Consider the following 26,182-nt stretch of genomic DNA (forward strand, 5'->3'; position numbering starts at 1 on the left):
TAGAGTGTTGGCCAGTTCATGGGGTCATACACGTGTATACAACAGCCATACATGGGACAGGTGTCTCAGTGTGCTTCTGCGGCTGTAACAGACCACGACCAAACACAGCTTGTGGGGAGAAGGGTTTCTTTCGGCTTATCCCTCAGGTCACACTCCATCCATCTGAGGGAACTCAGGGCTGTAACTCCAGCAGGAACTGAAGCAGAGACCATGGAGGAATGTGGCTTACTGGCTTGTCCCCCCCCATCCCCCCCCCCCCCCCCCGCCGGCTTGTTCTGTCTACCTCATTATACAACCCAGGACCACTTGTCCAGGGGAACACTGCTGGCCGTGGGCTGGACCACCCCCACATTCATCTATAATCAAGATACACAGCAGAACGGCCTGCAGGCCAGTCTCACGGGGGTATGTCATCAATTGAAGTTCCCTCTTCTCAGATGACTCTTCACATGTCAAGGTGACAGAAAACCACTCAGGACAGCATTTTCAAGGATGTGTACCATGATTAATATCTATTGTCTCTCCTAGAGGAGCACAGACATTTCTAGTGCTCTCCTGTTTCTCTGATTTCTCTGACTCTTGTGTAATGAGTACATATTGCTCATCACATGGGGGGGAAAAAAAGCCCTGGATTTCCAAGCTTATAGAATTTCCACTGCTCTGTTTCTCTGCACTGATGCTCATCTATCCTGATTGGTTAGCTGTTTTCAATTTCTCACTAGCTGGAAGCCTTGGATCGTATGACTAATTAAATCCTTGCCATTCAGCAATTATTGATTCGCTGGTCTCCTCTTCCAGCACCTTTCAGTCAGCCCCAACTCTCACAAATGTGAAAACACGACAGCTTCACACATCTTAACCTTCTAATGCCTGAAAAATATTATATCTGGAAATGCTTGATTTGTTCTCAGAATTCCTAAATCATTAACACTGGAAGGTCTAGTGCAGAGGCTCTCAAACTGTGGGTCGTGACCCCTTTGGGGGGTCACAGATCAGATATCCTGCATACCAGACTTTTACATCATGACTCATAACAGTAGCAAAATTACAGCTATGCAGTAGCAATGAAATCATGTTATGGTTGGGGTTACCACCACACGAGGAACTGCATTAAAGGGTCGCATCACGAGGAAGGTTGAGAACCACCGGTCTAGCGATTCCTGTTTCCTGCCTGTCAAGCGGTCTCATTGATAATTGCTCTTTTTGACTGGGTTTTATTTCACCAAGTGACCTGGACCTCTCCAAAAGAAACATAAGATCGTAGCGTTTAAGTCAACCAACGGGGCTCTCTTCTCCAGCCTCCACCACCTTTTAGAGAAGGCATGTTGGGAGCAAAAAATCTCTACACCATCTTCTGTATTAGTTTCATGATCGGAAACTATCGATTGAAGGCACAGATTTAAGAATGTACCCAGTTTGCTGTGAAAATGATGCTACCCACATAATTAGCATAAAAGATTAATAGTTTGTGGCTTTTAGGAAATAAATTTACAATAGAGACTATGGGAGCAGAATATGAAAAGGTGTTTGCTTGCTTATCTATTTAAAAATGTTGTTTTTCTTTTGTTTTGTTTTGTTTTGTTGGACACAGGCTCTTACTATGTGGCCTTGGCTGTCCTGGAACTCCCTCTGTAGACCAGGCTGGCTGGAAACTCCCAGGGATCCACCTGCCTCTGCCTCCCAAGCGCTGGGGTGAAAGGTGTACGCCACCACACCTGGCATGAAAAGTCTTTAATATGAAGTGATGTGGATTTGACAGGAGTACCAAGAGACGAGCTGAAATCCTGACATGATAATCAAAGTCTCAATATCATCTGCCGCAGGAAAGGTGTGAACAGCTGGAAGCTGGGATGATTTCTCTTCCCCAAATGTAGACACCCCTACAGTCCTGACTACGGCGACAGCTGTTGGACTTCGGAGAGGTGGCTCGAAGCCCAGCATGGAAGGAACATTGCTCCCATGCCCACCATCAGGCATTGCTTGGGAGGCAGGTTCGGCTCCAGCACACATCATCTGGCTTCACGTGCCAGATGCAGGATGCGATTGTCTGGGACAAATGCGGCTCTGTTCCACAGGTCCCATCCTCTGTGCACCAGTCCTGACATTTTCACGGTAAGTACTAAGGAGGAGTGTGCGTGTGTGTGGGTGTGGCTGTGTGTGCACACTCCCATGTGGTATGTAAGTGTGTCTGCTTGTAGGAGAAAGATAGTGTTTCATACGCATGGAAGTAACATCCTGAAGTCAGGTCCTTGAAGTCCTTACTCAGTTCTGTATCCTCATAAAGCCCATCTTTTCCTCCAGCTGATCCCAGACCAGGTGCACCCAATGCATATATTTGCATATATTTACATATTTCCCTGTCGTTCTCCCGTTTGGTTAAAGGCGTGCTCTAGCAATGCACCATAATGAAAAATTTTAAATCAAGTTGTAGCTCTGGAATTTTGTCAGTTGAAGTCATCGTGTCTTGGTTTTGCTAAGTGGGGTATGTAGAAGGTCTTTTTCACTCGCTTCAAAATTCTTTAAAGGAAGCCAGGCATGATGGTACACATCTTTAAGGCCAGCACTCAGGAGGCAGAGACAGTGGATCTTTGTGAGTTGGAGGTCAGCCTGGTCTACATGGGGAATTCCAGGACAGCCAGAGCTATATATATATATATATTCAATCTATATATTCAAAAGAAGGATAAGAAATTTCATAGCTCTCATTAGGCAAGCACATCAGTAAATCTTAGACTAAGATTTGTGCCTCAGTATTTATCTGTGCAGAACTTGACAACGTCTGTTAAATCATTCTACTTGATACTAAATCACATTGCTACAAAAATCCTTTTGGGGCTGGAGAGGTGGCTCTGTGGTTAAGCCGCTCTTTGGAAGGGCTGGGGTTCAGTTCCCAGCACCCACATGGTGGCTCACAACCATCTGTAACTCCAGTTCCAGGGAGCACAGCGTCCTCTTCTGGCCTCCTCAAGTACTGCCTGCATGGGATACATAGACATGCATGCAGGCAAAACCCACATACATAAAAATAAATAACTGAAAATAAACCACTCCCAAATCACCGATGTTAGATTGTTAATAAACTCTCCCAGCTCATGGCCAGGACTGTCACTGGGTTAGATAGCAAGCTCACTGTCATTACTGGAGACATGGAGGGGTGCCAATATTCCAGTTTGTACCTCTATTTTTCTAATACCAGGCAGCCATGAACCAGAGGGAACCATACCAGAGAAACGTGAAGGAAGAGCGAGGGAGGCACACGGTTGGATGAAGACCGGAGACAAGACTGTGAGCCCTGAGATGAGTACCATCTCAAGGTCAGCAAAGGCCACCCGCAGACCGTCTGTCCAACAGGATCTCTCACGTCACCGCCTATCACTACCATCGCCCGCGACATTCTGGAACACCTTCATCAAACAGTTCCTTTGCGCGTTCAGCAATGCTGAGGCCAGCGTTTCTCCACTGTCTACACTCTGTCTGTCCTTTCCCACCAGGCTCTTCTGCCTTGGATCACCTGAGCAGCCCCACCCTCCCTGTGCCTTCCTGGTGATCAGCCCATAGGCTGACGCGCTGTTTAAATAACTCACCTCCACCTGCAGGCGAGGGGGAAAGAATGAAACGTGGCTGTGTCTCTCCATCAACAGACAGGGTAAGGTTACAGAAAAAGGTGATGTGACTTACGGGTTCGTGACTAGTAAAAAGCAGCCCGTCTGCCGCCCACCCTCTCCCCCGTTACCTATCTGTGGCGGAACGTTACTCAGGCCACACACAGGCTATGGAGCCATCCCAAGGGCGGCCTTGATGACGCTGACCACTGAAGTAGACAGAAGACCATGGTAGCATACAAGGATAGTGTTGCTGTTTCTGGGGCCTTCTGTGTTCTCTAAGCAAGAGGAGTGACCGGCGTCAACAGAGACCGCAAACATGAGTCATAAAGAACATTAGAATGCGGCAGGTGCTTCCAGGAGGAGGGAGGGGGGAGAGGAGGAGGGAGGGGGAGAGGAGGAGGGAGGGGGAGAGGAGGAGGGAGGGGGAGAGGAGGAGGAGGAGAAGGGGGAGAGGAGGAGGAGGGAGGGGGAGAGGAGGAGGAGGAGAAGGGGGAGAGGAGGAGGACGGAGGGGGAGAGGAGGAGGAGGGGGAGGGGGAGGGAGGGGGAGAGGAGGAGGAGGAGGAGGGGGAGGGAGGGGGAGAGGAGGAGGAGGGGGAGGGGAAGGGAGGGGGAGGGGAAGGGAGGGGGAGAGGAGGAGGGAGGGGGAGAGGGGGAGGGAGGGGGAGAGGGGGAAAGGAGGAGGGAGAGGGAGGGGAGGAGGAGGGAGGGGGAGAGGAGGAGGAGGGGGAGGGAGGGGGGGAGGAGGAGGAGAGGGAGGGGGAGGGAGGGGGAGAGGAGGAGGGAGGGGGGAGAGGAGGGAGGGGAGAGGAGGAGGGAGGGGGGAGAGAAGGGAGGGAGGGGGAGAGGAGGAGGGAGGGGGAGAGGGGGAGAGGAGGAGGGAGAGGAGGAGGGAGGGGGAGAGGAGGAGGGAGGGTGAGAGGAGGAGGGAGGGGGAGAGGAGGAGGGAGGGGAAGAAGAAGGGAGGAAGAGGAGGAGTAAGAAGAGGAGGGAGAGGAGGAGGGAAGGAGGAGGGAGGGGGAGAGGAGGAGGGAGGGGGAGAGGAGGAGGGAAGGAGGAGGGAGGGGGAGAGGAGGAGGGAAGGAGGAGAGGAGGAGGAGGGAGGGGGAGAGGAGGGGGAGAGGAGGAGGGAGGGGGAGAGGAGGAGGGAGGGGGAGAGGAGGAGACTGGGAAGAAGAAGGGAGGAAGAGGAGGAGTAAGAAGAGGAGGGGAAGGAAGAGGAGGGAGAGGAAAAGGAGGGGGAGAGGGAGGAGGGAGAAGAAGAGAAAGGTGAGGCGGGGAGGAGGAAAAAGATGGGAGAGGAGGAAGAACATAAAGACCTGGGGTGCCAAGACGGGAGCTAACTTTTCAGAGATGTGTGCTTTTGTTTTGTTTTGTCTGGGGGGGGGCGGGGTGTCTGGTGGTGCTCACCAGGCTTTATTTTCCGTCCGTTGCCATGACGTGGCTTTAACGTCTTTATTTGTATCTCTGCCGCGGAGACTGCACATGTACCCCTACCAGCAGCCTCTCCATCGCTCTCTACAAGGTAGTGTCCACCTTCGGGGATCTTAAATTCCCTCGCCCACGGCAAATGGCACCTCTGGAGAATCAGAGAACAAGACTGGGCAGGCAGGCCTGCTCTGAGGCCTCAGCCCAGACACAGGCAATCCTGCTGCTCCGTGTCCAGACCCAGGAAAAGTGTCCCTCACAACCTGCCTTTGTGATCGGAAATCATTCCCCAAGGTTATTTTTTATCCTTAAAAAAAAATTGCTGATGTCCTTGGTCTTTGCCCAGATTCATTTTCAAACACTTATCCCGTGGTTTTAACATCAGCACATGAGCCTCTTGGCTTCACAGTGTTGAATGGTCGTAACATACGTAAAGTTGGCTTCTAATTGGGGGGTTCACAAGAATCCTCAGATTGTATTTTCGGGAGCCATTGTCATCCCAGAGGAGTCTGGGGTTTGTTTGCTTTCTTTTTTAAAGCAGATCCCGTTGAGTCTTCTCTTCAGAAGCCGAGACAGCAAAGCCACGAAACTTGGTGTTGAGTTTCACCAGCGGCACCTGTAAGTTTCATGTGGCCTGGTCTCCCAGAAGCGCCCCCTCCCCCACCTCCCTGGAAATAATCTCCTCCACTTCCTGTTAGGCTGAGATGCTGGGAGAAACTGTTTTAAACGGGAGGTCAGGATCTGTCTGGTGGAGAATGCGAGCACAAAATTAAGGTCATAAAGCTGGTAGTCTGACAGGAGAAGATATTCTAAAGAGAGACACCCTTGCTCCTCCCCTGGGCAACTGGACTATGAAAACAATGGTCCTGAAAGAAATAAATCCCAGCTCCCAGGAATGCAGCCTGGGGAGAAGGAAAGGGAAGCACTGGTACCAGCTAGAGGGGAGCGTGCCTTCCTGGGGAGATTTCACAGCATTGACAACTCATTAACATATGCATGTTTCTGGGTTTTTGTTCTTGTTTTTGATCTTTTCTGTGAAATTTTAACGCTCCCACAGAAAAGAGAGAGGGAGAAAGGTAGGCATCTTTCTGTCTCTGTTTGGGCCAAAGTATAAATCCGTCCCCTTTCCATTATCACCTGGCTTCCTAATTTCTTTGAAGATGCACTGTCTTTATGAAACGGAACACCTCTCTGTACCAAGGTTTCTGGTTCTGCCCATGGCTAGAGAAGCAGGGTGAGCCAGGGAGACTGGTTCAAGAAGAGAGAAGAAAACAAGACATCCCCCCCCCACCTCCAAAACACAACAGCCGGATCCTTGGAGGGGCTAAAGGGCTGAGTGGGGGACCGAGGTAAGAGGGAGGCTAAATGGTACAGTGAGCGCAGGACAGCGGCTTCCTCTGCCTGACCCTGGCACACAGGGACATGCCAAGCATGAAAAGAAAGAAAAAGAATGCACAGTTGAGCTCTGCGACCCGGTGTGCTCCTACAGACCTGCCTCCCTTTGGAAGTGGTCTCTAGTCATCAAAGCCAGGAAGTCTCTAGGAGTCTGCATCCATTCCAAATCCATCAGTTCCAAGAGTGGCCTCACAACTGTCACTGGGCCATGCAGCAGCCATCACACACCCTGAAGGATCACAGAACACTGGGCACTCAAAGTGGATGACAATCTTCCACTTAATAGATTTATTTTAATTTTATGTGTACGAGTGTAAGCCTGCATGTATGTATAGGCACCACGTACACGCAGTGCCAGAGGATGCCAGAAGGTGGCGTCAGATCTCCCAAGAACTGGAGTTACAACAGTTGTGAGCTGCCATGTGGGTCCTCTCAGGTCCTCTGTAAGAGCAGCCATCTTAATCACAGGACCACCTCTCCAGCCCCAAACTTCTTAATTTTAAAAGGAAGCAAATGTAGAGCTCATAGTCATAGACCCAGGAGCAAAACGCAATGTGGTAGTTAAAAAGAATGCGTTGGTACCAAAGAAAAGACCACTGGAGGCCAACACAAATGAACAGGATAAGCCTGGCAAGTTAGCCTCAAATAATTTGATAGTATTGAAGTGCTCGTCTAGCAACACAATAGTTAAATGTCTACATGTCATAACTTTATAGTTGATAAACCTTTGTGTGCTGTGGTTGGGCTTAAAAAGAAGAAATGCAGGACAGATACAACATAGTACAGTTTCTGTTTAAAGAGTGGTGTTTTGAAAGCAGTCAGTGGTTAAACAAAAACTTGATGGTTGCTTCTTAATGACAAAGACTTCTAGAAATCTGAAACACTAAGGGGAGGGTTTCACTTGAAAAGGTGACTCACGCCGTCCCACGGGGTGTACTCATAGCTACATTTCTCTTTCACTGTTTGTAGTCAGACCTGAAAACTCACAAGACCTCATTCTGAAAACATGGAAATGTTCCGAAGCTTGACTCAAAAATGAGCTCTACGACTGGAACGCTATAAATGTTATGACTAGCCAAATTAATTTTTAAAGTGATGCTTTAAAAAACACCCATGTCCTTTTTATTTTTATGGCAGTAATATGTGTTTATACTTTAAAAAGACAAATACTGGGGCTGGAGAGATGGCTCAGCAGTTAAGAGCACTGGCGGTACGTACAGAGGACCCAGGTTCAGTTCCTAGTGTGTTGTGGAATAATCTTCTTTGTACACTGTGAAGATGTATCATTCCGATTGGTTTAATAAAAAAACTAAATGACCAATAGCTAGGCAGGATTTTCAGGCACACAGGATGCTAGAAAGAAGAGAGGAGATGCCAAAGGACACCGAGTGAGCAGGATGGGCACTACCGGGATGAGGTAATAAGGCCATGAAGCAGAAAGTGAATTAATAGAAATGGGTTAAACTAAGTTGTAAGAGCTAGTGGGACAAGCCGAAGCTATCGACCGAGCTTTCATAATTAATAAAAACATCTCCATGTGGTTATTTGGGAGCTGGCTGGCAGGACAGAAAAATCCACCCACACACATGGCGGCTCACAATTGTCTGTAACTCCAGTTCCAGGGGACCCAACACATGCTCTTTTGGTTTTGGTAGGCACTGCACGTACACGGTGCATATACAGACATACAAGCAAACATACACAGACACAAAATAAAAATAAATCTTTAAAAATGTGAGATATAATTGCGAGAAACCTAGATGAAAAGCTATAGTCCTCTTTACAGTGCAATCCTGACTTTCTATTTTTTAATTTACACTGCTCACACTTGCTTGTTGTGGACAGTATCCATTGGCTTCCTGCTTTCCGGAAGCTAACAGTTTAGCTCTCTTACCCTGACAAATTAGCCTTGCAAGGTTTTGGTTTCACTGCCATCCAGTGCACCATCAAAACTATTAGTCACAGACGAGCGATGTGGTGCAGAAGCCCGTCTGCCTTAGTTTTGTTTCCTCTGGAGTTAGTAGCCACACGGCTTTCTCATTTGCCTGGTCTTGGCTGTGCCTGTGGCTCAGTGATCTTACTACCCCCAGCATCCTTCCAGTACAAACTCCCCCGCTCACATCCACCTGGAGACACACGCCAGGAATCTTCCTCCTTTCTTTCTGCTCTGGCTCCTCTACGCCTTCAGGACAGCTTGCCTCCCGGCCAGCACTTCATCATTACATTCCAGGCTTAAACATGGTCTGTGCGCACTGTTTTCTTCCTTATTTTCATGATTTTACATGGAAGCTATTGTCTAGAGCAGTGGCTCTCAACCTCCCTAACACTGTGATCCTTTAATACAGTTCCTCACGTTGTGGTGACCCCCTACCATAAAATTATTTTCATTGCTACTCCATAACTGTAATTTCACTACTGTTATGGATCATAATGTAAATATCCAATATGTGACCCATGTGGGGGTCTAGACCCTCAGGTTGGGAACCAGTGCTCTAGAAGGTTCCTGAGACAGGGCTCATGGAAGAGATTTTTTTGTTGTTGCTGTTGATGGTGGCGGTGGTTTTTGTTGTTGTTGTCTATCTGAGAATTTCCATACTTTACCCTCATGAGTAATTGATAGTGTAACAGGAGTTGCTAAATGGTCTTACTAATAAAAAAAAAAAAAAAAACCCGGAGCCAGATATCGGGGTGAAAGCTGAAAGATCAGAGGAAAAGAACAAATCAGCCACACGTTCTTACCACTAGGAAATGCTCAGCCCAAGAGAGCTACTTCCTGTATACTCTTGCCTTATATCCCTTTCTGAGCCCTGCCATCTTACTTCCTCTCTCTGCCCAGCACTATCACTTCCTGCCTATCTGTACAGACCTCCAGACCTCTATGGTTAACTAGTGCTGGGATTAAAGGCATGTGTCACCATGCCTGGCTCTGTTCCCAGTGTGGCCTTGAACTCACAGAGATCTGGATGAATCTCTGTCTCCTGAATGCTAGGATTAAAGGCATGTGCCACCACTGCCTGACCTCTATGTTTAATACAGTGGTTGGCTTTTCACTCTAATCCCCAGGCAAGTTTTATTTGTTAGAGCACAAATAAAATATCACCACATGATAGTATAGGTGAGTTCTAGGTTGGAAATAATTTTATTGATTGATTGATTGGTTGGTTGGTTGGCTTTTCAAGATAGGGTTTCTCTGTGTAGCCCTGGCAGTCCTAGAACTCGCTTAGTAAACCAGGCTGGCCTCGAACTCACAGAGATCCACCTGCCTCTGCCTTGCAAGTGCTGAGCTTACGGGCATGTACCACCACTGCCCGGCTGGAAATAAATTTCATGGGGAAGGCACTGCTCACTGGTCTTTGTGGTGGCCATGAAAATATGTCACCTGGCCTTCCTGCCATAAGGAGCAGACTTTCCCGATGACACCAGCTGCTGACCCATTGGGGGCACTGCTGCAGCTGTGCTGTGGCCATGTTTCTCATTGGCTGTTCCCATGGCAGATAGGAAATTTGCTATGACAAGTCACAGGTCTGAGCCCATGGTCCTCATGTGTTGTGGGGTATTTGTACACTGGGTGAAGGTGTATTTGCTGTGATTGGTGTAATAAAGAGCTGAATGGCCAATAGCTAGGCAGGAGACATAGGCAGGATTTCTGGGCAGAGAAAGGAAGAGGAGGAGGATCTAGGTGCACAGGAGACAGAGAGGAAACAACAGGTGCAAGATGGAAGAGAGGTAACGCCACGTGATAGAATATAGATTAATATAAATGGATTAATTTAAGTTATAAGAGTTAGTTAGGAACAAGCCTAAGCTATAAGCTTTCATAATTAATAAAAAAAAAAAAGCCTCCATGTCATTATTTTGGAGCTGGCTAGAGGGACAGAGGAAAGACTCGTCACACTCAAGAGAGGAAACTCCTAAGAGCTTGGATGCTGACAGGCATGCTCCAGTGTGTGCTTCAAGGGCAGTCTCAGGGCACACCGCACACACACTCTACTCCACCATCTGAATGGTCCCCTCCCTCCTAGCCACAGACCTGCTGGGGAGAAACAAACCATTTCAACACGTTGAGATTTTATCAGATACTGTCCTAGTTTCCTTCTGTGCTGCTGTGATAAAACACAGAACAAAAGCAATTGGGGGAAGGAAAGGGTTTATTTGGCTGACACTTCGCAGTCTATCAGGGAGGGAAGTCAAGGCAGGAACCTCAAGGCAGGAACTGAAGCAGAGACCACAGGGGAACAATGCTGACTGGCTTTACACACCAGCCCCACCCCTGGCTCACCAGGATACGTTTCTTCTACAGCCCAGGACCAGCTGCATGGGGATGGTACCACCCAGAGTGGGCTGGGCCCTCCCACATCAAGTAGCAATCAAGAAAACGCCCTCACAGACGTGCCCACGGGCCAATCTGATGGAGACAGTTCTTCAACTAAGACTCTCTCTTCCCAAGTATGTAGGTAGCTGCTGCAAGTTGGCCCAAATCAACCTACACTAATGGGGAGCGCAGTATTTGGAGGGGACAGATGGGAAGACCGACTCTACTCTTGGATCTGCATGTCCGGTGGGGTTCCTGGGAAAAGGACACCCCAGTCAGAGAACTGTGAAGGTCCAGAGTTATTCACGAATGACTCTACAGCCGAGACACAGAAAACACCGTCGAGACCAGCTCCTCCCTTCTCACAGCAGACCACAGGCAGCATTCAAACAAAAGTCAGCGTTTCAACAGCTAGTAAAGAACATTCCACCAAATTCGCGTAACACTGCTCCTTACGCTGATCCAGAACTGTTCCTACATTTCTGTTATTACAATTACAAAAAAAATTAACTTTCCGCCTATGGGAAGCTCTGTCTCGATGGCATTTAGTACGATTGTGAATTCAAAGATAAATTCCCACAGGAGACAATGGGCACAGTCTGGCTTCACAGCAATGCATGGGGGAGTGGAGAGCCTGTGAGGATTTCAGCTGACTATAGACTAATCCAAGCCTCAGTGAGGCGGCAACCAAAACTACAATACCACTGCAGTCTTGCAGGACAGGAACAGACAGCTGCGTGTTCTGTGCATTTGGACCGCGGCTCTGCTCTGTACGGCAAACATGGCAAGAAGCCTTGAAGATACCCAGGCCTCATCCCTCCGGCTTCTGGTCCTTTCCCACCCATGGTTTCCCGACACTGAGCCTTGAATGAACTGTCCTCTTTGGCTTACTCACCCAGCCTGTGAAAAGCTGCCTCACAGACCTCCACCACCAGCTGCCTGCTTGGTGTGTCCGGCCCAGCACAGGACTCGCGAGCTATATCCGTACAAAAAGTGTGACTGGAGCCCAGCTGTGCCCATTCGAGAACACACTGCCTGGGGCTCTTCCCACCGCTGCTGAGCGCTTCCCACCCAATGGACACCACCTGGGGCTCTTCCCACCGCTGCTGAGCGCTTCCCACCCAATGGACACCGCCTGGGGCTCTTCCCACCGCTGCTGAGTGGTTCCCACCCAATGGACACGCCTGGGGCTCTTCCCACTGCTGCTGAGCGCTTCCCACCCAATGGACACCGCCTGGGGCTCTTCCCACCGCTGCTGAGTGGTTCCCACCCAATGGACACGCCTGGGGCTCTTCCCACTGCTGCTGAGCGCTTCCCACCCAATGGACACCGCCTGGGGCTCTTCCCACCGCTGCTGAGCGCTTCCCACCCAATGGACACCACCTGGGGCTCTTCCCACCGCTGCTGAGCGCTTCCCACCCAATGGACACCGCCTGGGGCTCTTCCCACCGCTGCTGAGTGGTTCCCACCCAATGGACACGCCTGGGGCTCTTCCCACTGCTGCTGAGCGCTTCCCACCCAATGGACACCGCCTGGGGCTCTTCCCACCGCTGCTGAGTGGTTCCCACCCAATGGACACGCCTGGGGCTCTTCCCACTGCTGCTGAGCGCTTCCCACCCAATGGACACCGCCTGGGGCTCTTCCCACCGCTGCTGAGTGGTTCCCACCCAATGGACACCGCCTGGGGCTCTTCCCACCGCTGCTGAGCGCTTCCCACCCAATGGACACCGCCTGGCTCAGAAGGCCCAAAGCAGCCTCCACAGAGAGCCCGGCGGCCCTTGCTCTCCCCTGTGCAGTCCTTCCCTAAGCCCCACCCCCACCCCACCACACACACCCTTCAAACCTGGCTTGTCTCTCCTTGATGTCCTACGATCGTCAGCACTTACTTCTTCTAGGGCCTTCGAGAGTTCTAGTGTGACTACCTGACCGCTGTTACATCCCCCGTTAATCTGTAGGTGGGGCAGGACGGGAGCCTTCCCTTGTCCCTCTCCGTCACTTTAAACCCCTGCCAGACTGCACCCGGACCCTCCCAGAGTGAAGGGTGACGTGGAGGAAAAAAGGGCGCCTGTTGTCCTATGTCAGGTAATACAGGCTTGGACATGTGGCCCAATTCAGCAAGAGATGTCAAGTCGTCCCCCCCCCCCCCCATTTAACTGCACCTCCCAAGACCCCATGCTACACACAATGGAAGACCAGGCATCTTCGGGGCATATAAGACGTTGAGAGAGAGCCATGCTGTCTGTGAGCGGAGGGTTGACTTCAGGAAGAGCGCACCTGAGCGCATACTAAAAGGCGACTACTTTCCGCCCCTGCCTCCTGGAGAAGCACATGGCATCCTGGGAGATCTTGGGGCAGTGAGTGGGGAGGAAAGGGTTGAAGCGGGATCAGAGAGAAGTGGAACCAAGGATGGGGATAGAGTGTCCCCACAGACTCCACAAGGGCCTCTTGCCCACTGAGGCTGTGGGGGCGCCACCCTACAAAGAGAGCCGTAAGCCTGCAGAAAGCGCTATAAACGCCCACTGGCACCAGGAGTCTGTCCTCTGCTGGCGCCTGTGCTGATTCCACGCCCCGTCTCCAGCATCCATCACCTCCTCTCGTGGAGCCCTATGGGTAGGGGTGGAGCCAGACAACGCAGACCGCCTTTTCTGCCTCGTTTTCTCGTGTCTTCACCTCCATCTCACGCTGACGGGTCAGAGGATCGATCGAGAGGCCCATTCAGCGTTTCCATTTGTCCCCCCACACCTTCCTGCTGCTGCTGTGAGCTCTGGGAGGAAAGTCCCTGAGAGTCACGGTGCCAGCATCTAGAAGCAGACTTTTTAGCACACAGGGGAAAGACTCAGGAAGCACACACTGCCTTTTCAATTTATTTAGAAGCTGTTGCCCCTGTCCATTTTCCGTTGCTATAACAATATCATGGTCTAGGGAATTTTTAAAAGAAAAGTTACTTCTCACAGTTCAGAAGGCCAAGAAGGCCGAGGTCAAAAAGCTGCATACAGCCTTCCCAATGCATCATGGGAAGCAGGGACCGCAAGCAGAGGACAAACTCTGTTTCAACAGAGCCCATCTCGGGATGCCTCATCCACTCCACCAGGAACGCATAAAAAGCCTCCCCCAGGCTCCACCTACTGCAGCAGCAATTAATTCTCAACCCGAGTTTTGGAGGGGGACAAGCATTCACCCCACAGCAGCTGCCCTGTGCAAACATGTTTTATTCTTTGAGACTTAGGAAGGCAAAGAGACAGCCAGGGACTGAGCTCTGCAGGTGTCGATTCCAAACAAACGATGAAACCCAGAGACAACTTGACAGGTGAGGAGGTAAGGCTGAGATTCTGGCAGAAGTTAGAGGACCCCCAGAGGGTTCATCCTGGGGGGAAATTTGATGTGGATTTCCCAGACCCTTCCCAACACTACCATTCTATTTGACAACTAAAAGGGCGCTTATTGACACGGAAATAGACTTGATAGGAGCACTACATTTAAAGTCTACGTCGCTTACTGCTTTCTGTGTGAAAAGTATGCTAGGGCCAGAGCTGTGCTGGCTCATGGATGATATTCTGACAGCCATACGACAGACAGTCTACTCAGACTCTGGCCACACACTTCACCAAATACTCAGGTTCTCTGTAGCCCTTACGTCACATTGTGTCAGCCAAACTAGACACTTGCTCACACATTTTATATGAGAATAGATCATTTCAAAGATCCAAAGAAGTAAAATTCTATTAAAATACCCTCCAGAAAGACTTCATTCTGTTTTAAGTTCCAAGTTAAGAAGTTAAGTGAGGGCCTGGAGAGATAGCTCAACAGAGAACCTGGTCCTCTTGCAGAGGACCCAGGTTCGATTCCCATCGCCTACATAGTAGTTCACATCCATCCATGACTCCAGTTCCAGGGTGTCTGACACCCTCTTCTGACTTCTGAGGGCACCAGTCATGTGTGTGATCACATACATACAAGCAGGCAAAACACTCGTACACATAAAATAAAATAAATAAATCTCTTAAAAAATAGAAATATTACGCCGGGCGGTGGTGGCGCACGCCTTTAATCCCAGCACTCGGGAGGCAGAGCCAGGCGGATCTCTGTGAGTTCGAGGCCAGCCTGGGCTACCAAGTGAGCTCCAGGAAAGGCGCAAAGCTACGCAGAGAAACCCTGTCTCGAAAAACCAAAAAAAAAAAAAAAAAAAAAAAAAAAAAAAAAAAAATAGAAATATTACATACACAGATTGTCACCTCAAAGAGTCGTAAGTGTCTCAGAGAAAGGTCTGTCTGTCTGACTGTCTGTCCGACTGACAAATTGTGGCCATGGTGTTATCTTTAAAAGGTGAGTAAGAATGTATCCCAAGACACAGCACTAACGTCACGTCGGAAGCACTCGACGTGGCACAGGAGCACATGAAAAGCACACTGTGTGCCCACTTAAGTGTGTGGTAGAAGTATAACTCCGGGGGCATTTCTGCAGAGGGTGCAGGTCTCAGAGCGTGCAGGAATTAGGGGCGCTGCTGCTCCTGCTCTCTACCTCACCCCCTCCCAGCAGGCATGCATTTTAGTCTCACCTTTCACCTAAATGCTTCAAAAATAATATTCAGGGAAATAAAGCACCTTTCCCACAAATTGATTATGACGAACTGTGGCGCACAACAATGTCATTTTTAAAAACGATGAGTTAACTCATGTCTTGGGTGCAGAGACGCCATGGCTGACCACAGTTCAGCTAACTACAGTTCGGCTCACTGTGCCCGGGCACTGACATTTACTCAACAGTTTTCATTTCCTCTTTCTCTCCACCTCAAAGCAACTGGCCCTTGAACGATTTGTCTTTACTACTTTTGAATTCTGTAAATGTGGGAGGGGGGCGTTATCACCCATGCCTGAGGAGGCTAGAGGCATCAGAGCCTCTGGGAGCTGGAGTTGCAAGTGGTCGTGAGTTACCCAATGTGGGCGCTAGGAACCCAACGTGACTGATCTTCTGCACGAGCTGGGTGTGCTCTCAACCACTAGGCACCTCCCCAGTCCCGCAATCGCCATTTCAAGAACATCGCTATGATTTGGAAATCATTTCACTGGTTCTTTTCCTTGGCCTTGACCTTAACCTCCAGAGACCATGTGTTTAATCAGGTACGCATCAAGACGCAAGTCAAGTGCCTTGAGAGGCAGTTTAACTGTTTCTGATTTAAGTGCACACTGAATTCACCGTGTTCTATAAAATACATTAACCTTCAACCCAGTTGATACTTCCAAAAGCATTTTCATAAGAGGGAAATTCCTGAAGTGTGGCTTGGAAGTACACATTGTGTATCATTTGAATGCATGCACGTTAATTACTTGGGGGATGAAAATTCAACTAGATGACTAAGTTTTCTCCAATATTCACTCAAGTTAACACAGACTTCACCATTCACCCCATTCGGAAAACATCTTCGTGATGCAGACTTCTGGCAGCTTCTCACCGGAAGTGGTTACTTACAAAGGAGCCACAGGGCAATGACCTTTAGCAGCTCACTCTGACGGCCAGATTTTACCTACTCAGTGTAGTTTCGGATTGGGCTTTGTTTCCCCCATCCCACCAGAGGGTGGCTGGGTAGACAGACACACCAACACAAGGCACAGCCTCCCCCAAGGGCAAAGCTGTAAATGCAAAGCTAAGCCACTGACTAGCTGGAATACAACTCCAGCACCCGTCAAAAGCAAATTAGGTTGGTTTTGGTTTTTAAGATTTTTTTTTTTTTCATTTATTTGTATGTGATCTTACTGAGGTTATGTGCATCATGGTCATAAGCCCACAGGAGCCCACAGAGGCCGTAAGAGGGCTTCAGATGGCCTACAACCAGAGTTACAGGCCATTGTGAGCTTCCCTGTCGGGGCCGGGAACTGAACCTTGGTCCTCTCAGAGAGCAGTCAACACTCTCCCCAAAGAGCCATCTCTCCAGCCCCAGGTTGACGTTTAAGAAAGAAGCAGATGAAGAGAACGAGATTTTCCTGCTTAAGAAATTGACCAGCTAATGGGGTGCACAGGTGTGTGTGTGTGTGTGTGTGTGTGTGTGTGTGTGTGTGTGTGTGAATTAAACATAGAGACTGTGGTAAGAGGCACCAGAGGATCATGGAAGGAAGGAAGGATGTTCAAGTGTGAGGCCCAAGGGGTATGCAAACTGGTTCTTAGGGAGTGGGCAGGATTCTAGACAGCAGGGATTTGTGCCTTTCACACACAATGAAGCTCCTTCAGAACACACCCATCAGGCCACACGGCGAGGAGCAAGGGGTTAAGCCCGGGCACTACTGAGGCAAAATCCCAGGGTAGCCTGAGCCCCAGTCCTATCATAGATACAGCTCAGTGGTACAGGGCTTGCCTAGCAAGTTCAAGGTTCCGGGGCCAATCCCCAGTGAGACACACGGGCAGGAGGGACAGGGAAGGGAAGAGTTAAAACTGGGGCCTGACTGATTGGAAGAGCAGAGTACCACAACACAGAGGGTGTGGTAGTTTGAATGTAATTGGCCCCCATAATCTCATAGGGAGGGGCACTATTAGTAGGTGTGGCTTTGTGGAAGTGGTGTGGCCTTATTGGAGGAAGTGTGTCACTGTGGGGGCGGGCTTTGAGGTTTCCGATGCTCAGGATACCGCCCAGGGACTCAGCTCAACTTCCTGTGGCCGGCAAGACTCTCAGCTCCAGCACCAAGTCTGCCTGCATGCTGCCATGCTCCCCACCATGAAGATAATGGTGAACTGTAAGGGAGCCCCAATTAAATGTTCTCTTTATAAGAGCTGTCATGGTCATGGTGTCTCTTCGCAGCGATAGAAACCCGAACTAAGGCAGATGGGGAAATGGGAGTTTGGTCTCGGGTTGTGATTCAAGATATTGCTTGTGACTGCCTTGCCTACTAGCTAAGTAGACAAGACTATCAGAGTCAGATGCTCAGAGAAGTCGCAGCTGGAGACTGAATCTGACTGCGTGGGATTGCGGGGGTCGGGGAGTCCCAAGACTCACATGGAGGGCTTCTCCATGGGAGGCCCCAAGACGGAGCTCTGGGTCTTCCACCAGGCACACTAGAGATGAAAGGAACGTCCAGGGTATCAAGAAAAGACACACGGGAGAACAGGTGTGCCGGCTGCTTTTATGCCAACTTGGCACAAGCTAGAGTCATCTAAGAGAGGAAACCCGAACTGAGAAAACGCCCCTCTAAGATCAGGTTGTAGACAAGCCTGTGGGCATTTTCTTATTTGGTGATTGACACAGGAGGGCCCAGCCCACAGCAGGTAGTGCCACCCCTGGGCTGGTGGTCCTGGATGCCATCAGAAAGCAGTCTGGGAAAACCATGAGGAGCAAGTCAGTAAGCAGCACCCCTCCATGGCCTCTACATCAGCTCCTATCTCTACGTTCCTGCCCTGCTTCCCCGGATGATGGACTACAAGCTGAATTAAACCCTTTCCCCCTCAAGTTGCTATTGGTCCTGTGGTTCATTCATCACAGCAATAGAAACCATGAGACCATGGGGGATCTGAGCTGAGGAGTTGATTCAAGAAAGTAAGAGCGATGCTTTAGAAATAGGATGTGGTAGATCAGCCAAGATGTGAGCTTTGATACCAAGACATGAAAGAAATCCACTCTGAATGAGGAGGGGTGGAGCCAAATGTACCTTCGCCTTGATTCTGGACCTCTCAGAAATCCATAGGCGTAACAAAATCTCAGAGGCACCCTCGGGTGAGACTTCCCAACTACAGACTTTGGGGAGGGGGGGGGCGCGGCGCAGTTATCAAGAGTCTTATCTCAAGAGCTGTGATAACTGAGATGTCTGACTGCCAGCCAGAGGAAGAAAGCTTATCCTGTTGTAGAATCCAGATGAGCAAAGTAGCCAGCCAGCTCCATGCTCTGCAGGCAGCACCTTCCTTCATCCCATCCCAGCCCACCCCACCCCAAACCATGTCCAAAGTCCACGTTCACACCAGAAACCTGCGAAAGAATTTGCAGAGACCTCCACTGTGAGCAGGGCCTCCAAACTTGCAGGAAGTTTGCCCAGACTAGGGCTCTCCAAGTCATCAGAAGGTGATTTGAATCCCTATGAGGTGGAGATTCCAGGCTCTGCTCCAGTCTCCAAAGCCCACCTGGAGATTAGAGGAAGCCCTGGGAGAGATGTTGGCTCACCATATCCTTTCCCAGCATTCCACTCTGAAATGCAAATTAATACTCCAAGGGCTCAGGGCCCCTAACTCTTCCCTAAACCATCAGTATCTAAACCGAAAGTTCCTATTACCAAAATCTGCGCATTTTAACATTTTCAGATATAGTAACCCCTCCATCATACAAACACCGAGAAACAGCACCCAAAGCTCAATAAAATAATCTTACACAACGGCATTCATTTGCGACCCCTCACTTCTAAATAAGGTAACAGGACGACTAAATTCTAAACCCAAAGGAGTTAAAAAATAAGATTAATATTTTACAGTAACTGGGGTTTCATGTGTGACATCAGCAAAAAATGAGCCACGTGCCTGCGGGTTACTAATTTCTCAGGGCTGCAAAGTCCGCTGCATTTCTGCAAAGGACGGTTAGTGTTTGGCAACATGTTTGTGTAATTCCTCAAAAACACAGCGGCAAAGTTAAGTTAACCACGGGACTGACCGGGAGCAGGAGAGAGTGTTTATGCCATCCTTCATGTTATAAATGATCGTTAGCCCCAGAATAACGGTGGCTCACTTCCACAGACACCGAGTTTATTTTATGTACTCTAAAAACTAGAATTTGCATGATTTAAATTTTAAGGAGTGAGTCTTAAGCTGGACACTAATCTACTTCTGGTGTGGACTGATAATTTGTTTTTTTTTCTTCAAAAGGTGGTACAGTTTTCGTCCCCTACCCCCACCCCCCCCATCCCCCGCCCCATAGTTTTTGTAGACCAGTCTGTCCACTGAGCTGATTTGGTTCAGGGCTTATTGGTTCCCTGGTTCCCTTAAAAGATGGGCATATTGACAACACTTAGGAATCACTGTTCTAAAAGTACCAGTATACAAAGATGCACACCTACACAAAACCAAGATCACAAGCAAACCCAGATTTTTGTAAAGCTGGCTTACAATGTCATTTAGCCAATATGACATGACCAGCAGCTCATAGCACAGAGTCAACTCAACAGGCCGGCACTGTTCTGCCTCGACTGTCCAAGAAGCACACTTTAGAGGGGTTTGTTTTGTTTTTTGGTTTTTTTTTTTTAATATGAGAAAGTATTACTTTCTTGCTAACAGAACCTTCCATGTGTTTGGTTGGTTTTTGTTACATTTATTTTAAAAACAGGATTTCACTTTGTAGCCCACACTGTCTAGAATTCACTGTATGCCCAGACTGGTCTGGAGCACATGGCAATTCTCCTGTCTCTGCCTTCTAAATGCAGATTATGGCTGAGTGCCACCATTCCTGGCTTGGGTTGTTTGTTTGTTTGTTTGTTTGTTTGTTTGTTTTTGAGTGGAAGACTTGTATAGATATTTTAGTAAGGATGGGTTTAGAAATGTAAGATCTTATCTATGGCTGTTTTATGTTAATTCAAATAATCCCTTTAAGTCTTTGGAAAATAGCTCTTAAAAATGAGCACTGATTGGCAGTTTACAGTATTCAACAAACACATGAAAAGATCTTTAACTTCACCATTAACGAAATGTGAATTTTTGTTTTTGTTTTTGTTTTTGTTTTCAGAGCTGAGGACTGAACCCAGGGCCTTGCACTTGCTAGGCAAGCGCTCTACCACTGAGCTAAATCCCCAACCCCCAACCCCCAACCCCCCAGAAATGTGAGTTTTAAAATGACAAAACTATAGCCAGGTGGTAGTGGCACTCGCCTTTAAATTAAAAGTGTTTAGAACAGGCCTGGCTTAGCCGGGTAAAGTGCCTGTCGGGTTAAAAAGTGTTTCGAACTAACCTTTTTCTTCAAGGTATTCAGAACCACCGGCTACACCTGGTAACGACTTCACCCGTGAGGAATGCCTTCAACCAGAGATAGCACTGTGACAACACAGGGTGTTGGTGAAGCCACAAGCTGCAGTGAGTTGGTCCTGTGTTTCTGGGCCTCTCTTGCACGGTGTAAAGGACGTCTTCAGTCCCCTGATAATTACGATGGTGGAGGCAAGCCAGTTCTCTTACCTACCCTGCCTCAGAAGGGACCTCTAAACACAGCTTAAGCCCAGACAGCTCAGGAGTGAGGTTTCGACAGCTTTGCACTAGATGCAAAGTAACCTGTGCCACGAGCAAGACGGATTTTACTGAACTAACACGGAAGTTCTTGCAGGGTGCAATGTCTGTCTACAGCTTGTGGACAAACGCGATGCTTTCGCCCACCCTCTTTATTCTGTTAGCTACTTCTAACAAATCTTCCCCGCCCTTATTTCTAGAAACGTCACAACACCCAGGGAAAGGCGCTGGCTTATTTGCTCACTAAAGCGAGTCCTGTGTCCTTTTCTAGGGGCCCTAACGCGCGCGCGTGCGCGCGCACCGCCAGCTTTCCCTCCAGTTTCTAACTCCACTTCTAAGGGGGAGCCCCGGAGCTGCCGAGGGGTGTCTCCCTGCGAGGTGTAGGTCTTGGGTGATCTCGTAATGGGGTACAAGTGTGGCTTCCTGGAAGTGGCCCTGGTACTTCTGGGGCCCTCTCTCCCCCAAGGTGGCCCCCTGCCTGGCCCCTCGCACTCACCAGAAGTAGGTTGTGCGCAACCAGGTACCCGAGCCTGGAGCTGCCCCGCACACCCGGGGCCAGGCGCCCAGTGGCGTACCCGTGCCAGGCCACCACGTACGGGTTGTCAATGGTGATCCAGTACTTGACCTGGCCACCGAAGTGGCGAAAGCAGAGCTCGGCATAATCCCTGAAGTGGTCGGCCAGGGCACGGTTGGCCCAGCCGCCATAGGCGTCCTGCAGGCGCTGCGGCAGGTCCCAGTGGTACAGGGTGACCACCGGCTGCACGCCCAGCTCCCGCAGCCGCTCCAGCAGCCTCCGGTAGTAGCGCAGCCCCTCGCGGTTGGGGGCGCCCGCGGTGCCATTGGGGAGCACCCGCGCCCACGAGATGGAGAAGCGGTAGTGGGTGACCCCTAGTTCTCGCAGCCCCTCCGTGTCCCGGTAGACGTTGTTGTAACTGTCGCTGGCCACATCTCCAGTGGAGGGTAGAGGAGGCAACGGGGCACCCGACGGCGCCACGGCGATCGGGGAGTCGCCTGGGGTGACCGGGGGGTGATGGGTGAACGTGTCCCAGATAGACGCGCCTTTACCGTGCTGTCGCCAGCCGCCCTCGGTCTGGTAGGCGGCGCTGCCCACCGCCCAGAGGAAGCCGTCGGGGAAGGTGTCGTGGAGGAGGCCGGCGGCCTCTGGGGCGGGAGGGCGCGCGAAGCGAGCCCAGGTCTGCGCGCCCTGACCCGGCTCAGCGCGCAGGCAGCGGGCCCGCAGGGCGAGCAGCAGCAGCAGATGCAACGACAGCAGACGGAGCAGCAGCAGCAGCCGCGGCAGGCGGCGAGGAGGGGCGCGGGCTGGCATGCTGCGGGAGCGGGGAGGGCACCGCGCAGCGCCCCTTTATGTCCGCGCCCGGCCGCCCGCCCCCCGCGGTGCCCACCCCCGCTCCTGCCGCCCGGTGGCGGACAATGATTACCCAGAGCAGGCGCCGCCCCCCCTCGGCCTGGTGGGGGGGTTGGGGGGGTGAGACAGGGGCTCAGACAGCCAAGGTGCCGGAGAGATCGCCGCTGGTGTCCTCGGGGACGTCGGAGAACAAGCACCTGCTGCGCCCAGCTCGGGGAGCAGTGCATCCCGCATCCCACATCGTGCATCCCGCATCCCACAATCCCATGTCCTCCATCCTGGGATGTTCCCACGTCGCCCACTCCCCCACGCCCACTCCCTTTACCTTCCCGGGACTGGTGTTCATGGAGGACAGAGGCGGCTGCCCAACTTTACAGGATGTTTAGAGCCACAGGGGGAAACACCTGCTCTCCCCCTTCTCCCATCCTGAGCTTTCCACCCAGGGGAAGCTTCCAGATGGCATCCCTGGAGAGCTTTGCCGGTGTCTGAACACCGCGGGAAGGCTGAGTGGGGATTCACGGTGGAACTTTGCCGGGTCTGAGAGTTCTGGCAGTGCCCTTCTGGTGAGGGAGTTCTCCATCCCATCAGAGAAGGCGAGAGTCGGCCCTGCCTCAGACTCCAGCCTGGGAAGCCTTCAAGAACACACAGTGGGGCTAAGATTTACGGGTTGAATGGGGCTTCTGTTCTTCTTCCCTCCTCTCCCCTGCCCTCCCCTGCCCTCCCCTCTCCTCCCCTCTCCTCTTCTCCCCTCTCCTCCCCTGCTCTCCCCTCTCCTCCCCTGCTCTACCCTCCCCTCCCCTCTCCTCCCCTGCCCTCCCCTCTCCTCCCCCCTCCTCCCCTCTCCTCCCCTGCTCTGCCCTCTCCTCTCCTTTCCTCTCCCCTCTCCTCCCCTGCTCTCCCCTCTCCTCTCCTGCTCTCCTGCCCTCTCCTCCCCTGCTCTCCCCTCTCCTCCCCTGCTCTCCCCTCTCCTCCCCTGCTCTCCCCTCTCCTCTCCTGCCCTCCTGCCCTCTCCTCCCCTGCTCTCCTGCCCTCTCCTCCCCTGCTCTCCCCTCTCCTCCCCTACTCTCCCCTCTCCTCCCCTGCTCTCCCCTCCCCTCCCCTCTCTGCTACCCTTTCACCCTTTAAGTCATCAGTGTTTCTTAATCGGACTCCCGCCCCGCCCCCCCCCCATTCCCTGGGGAATTTGTAGCGATGGGTTGTTTTCTGAAAGAAAAAAAAAAAAACTCCAGATCACTCAGATTTCAACTGCCACGACACTGAATCCCATTTATTATTCCCTGTCATCCTTCTTACGACTATCCACATTTTAGCTTCCAGCCCTGACTTAACAAGTGGGGTCTCTGTGCAAGACTGCTGGGTGGGAGACCTCTACCCCACCACACACACACACACACACACACACACACACACACACACACACACACACTGTGGAGGGGAAGTTAGCCCAAACATTGCCATGCCTAGAATGCAACAGAGTCAGCACATTGTTTCCAGTTCTCTCAAAGCCTGTTAAACAGAAGTTTCAAGCCACACAGAATCCATTAACTGTCTCTCTGTATGTATGCATACATCATATACATGTGCATCCATGTGATTTGTGAACAATATCGTTTGTTGCAGAGCTCAAAGGACAAATGTACACTAAGGTGAGTCCATAATGGGAAGCCCAGAAAAATGAAGGATCCCACCTTCCCCTTCAGTAAGTCACAACTCAGCCTCTGCCACCCGCCCACAGAGGGATGAGTAACATCCTTGTGGAGTACAGGCACTCTGAGAGTGATGTCCTCGGAACTTCATACAAACTGAAAGTCAGTAAAGTTGCAAGTGTTACAGTTGGCGATGTTACAGTGTCCTCGAAGTGGACTCATTCCCTGATGAAATGTTCTCAGCCCCAGCTAGCATACGTTATCACCATTAGTGAGATGAAGCCACCAGACAGGAACAAAGACTCTGCCATTCTGTTCAGCGTGGCATTTTGATATCTCAATAAACGTAAAATTAACAAACGATGATGCCTGAGCAATTAAAAAAAAAAATCACTCCCTTCCCAGTCACCGTCTCTTTCCCGGAGATTAAGCAGCACACATGTCTGCCTGCAGCACTGAGGGCGCCTTCTGGACCTGAGGCTTCTTGAATCAAAAGGAAAACAGTTGGGGCTGGATGTCTACTTACTTTCTGATGTTTAGTCTGTGCGCTCAGAGCAGACTCCAGCTATTGTTTTTGTTTGTTTAAAAAAAATCTTTTACCAATAATACAAGAAAGAAAAGGGAATTTCTCTTATAGGAGTGGTTAAAAGGATGATTAAATGCTTCCCATTTGAAATTCATCTGCGAGAGAGACATGTGGTGTGTGAATATACGAGATGGAACCCCAAGGCTACCAAACTCAACAGCAGGCCTCCCAGATCACAGTTAATTCAACAAAACGATTAACACAACAAAAGCGATTCCGTGGTGATAAAACTTGATTTCCAAAACTTGCTTTTAATTTTTTTTTTCAGATTTATTTTTACTTTATGTATGTGTTTGCCTGCATGTATGTATGTGTACCACATGCATTCTTTACCCACAGAGGCCAGAAGAGGGCATCAACCCCCACCCCCAGAGCTACAGCTACAGCTGGCTATGAGCCCTGTGGGTGCTGGGAATTGAACCCCAGTCTTCAGTAAGAGCCACAAGTGCTCATCACTGCTCTCCAAACCTCGATTTCCAGGACTTTCTGTTTACTGAGGTTCTGCTGGTGGTTAGTAAGTTCCGGACTCCCACAGTGTGAGTCAAGACTCCTGTATTCCTTCTCACCTTTGATGGGCTAGATGGAGTAAATAAATCACTAATTCAGGGAAGTACCAGAAACCCCAGGATAAAGTGTTTTTTCTGTTTAGGAGACAAGAATACCAAAATGGAGATGTGATCATACTTTATTTATTTATTTACTTACTTACTTACTTATTTATTATTGAAAACATGTAGGCTTCAAATGCCTTGCAAGCTGAAATACTGCGAGAGACTGTTTCTCTTCTCTGAGTAAGAAGAAAATGTTGCAACCACAGCCAAGGACAAGACGCAGTAAATTTTGCTTATTGACTTTGGCCATGGTGCTGAGATTGTTTTCAACAGGCAAACTGAGGCCAGCAGGGGATGGAGAGATGGCTCAACAGTTAAACTGCTTGTTCCACAAGTTCAAGGACCTGAGTTTGCATCCCCAAAAGCCCTACAGAAATGCCTAGTGGGCATGACGGCCTGCCTGTAATTCTAGCCCAGGGCAAGCTGGACAGCAAGACTATGCATGTCTGGGGGCTCTGGGCTTCATTGAGAAGACCTGCCTCAATGATAAGTTGGGAGAGCAATGGAGGATGACACCCTGAGAGTGTCCTCATGCATACAGCCATGAAACTGGAAGAGGGGATCAACAATCTGATCATCTTTTTCTCCATCAACTCCATCTCTTTATCCCCTCTCCTCAGACCTGTTCTCCTGTGTGCACCTGGGACCACAGGGACCTGCCTGCCTCTATGGCCAATGGAACAGAAGGATTTCCCTTGATTCCAGTATACCCAAGCACAATGTCATCCTCGCAAGTGCTCAGTTCACCGGTCACAGACCTTCACCTTCCATGGGAATGCATTTCTATCCACAGCAGCAAGCTCATGGCGTCAAGGTGGGAAGTAATGTGACTGAGAGAGGTTCTCGGAGACATCCAGGCAGCACAGCCCTGCTCTCAAAGGCAATTCGGAACTGGAGAACCAGGATCAAGTTCAAAATAAGCTGTTTAATTTGCTAGGTGTCAATTAATGACAGCGAGAAGTTAAGAGACAAGAGAAATTGCCCCGTTTTGAGTTTTCCAGGAGAGACAACAATAAGTAGCCCGTCAATTAATTTGGCAGTAGTATGCAGAATTAGCTGAA

General features: G+C 50.1%; 1 protein-coding gene across 1 annotated transcript in view; it reads right to left on the bottom strand.

Moving 5' to 3' along the window:
- Window positions 1–22,239, bottom strand: part of Kl (klotho) — a 40,894-nt gene extending 18,655 nt beyond the window's left edge. The window contains exon 1 of the mRNA XM_006987235.3: window positions 21,409–22,239. Coding sequence (XP_006987297.1) covers window positions 21,409–22,239 — 831 coding nt within the window. The remainder of the gene's footprint in view (window positions 1–21,408) is intronic.
- Between the last annotated feature and the right edge of the window lie 3,943 nt (window positions 22,240–26,182).

Source organism: Peromyscus maniculatus, chromosome 23 (genome assembly GCF_049852395.1).
Source record: "Peromyscus maniculatus bairdii isolate BWxNUB_F1_BW_parent chromosome 23, HU_Pman_BW_mat_3.1, whole genome shotgun sequence".
Lineage (NCBI taxonomy): Eukaryota > Metazoa > Chordata > Mammalia > Rodentia > Cricetidae > Peromyscus > Peromyscus maniculatus.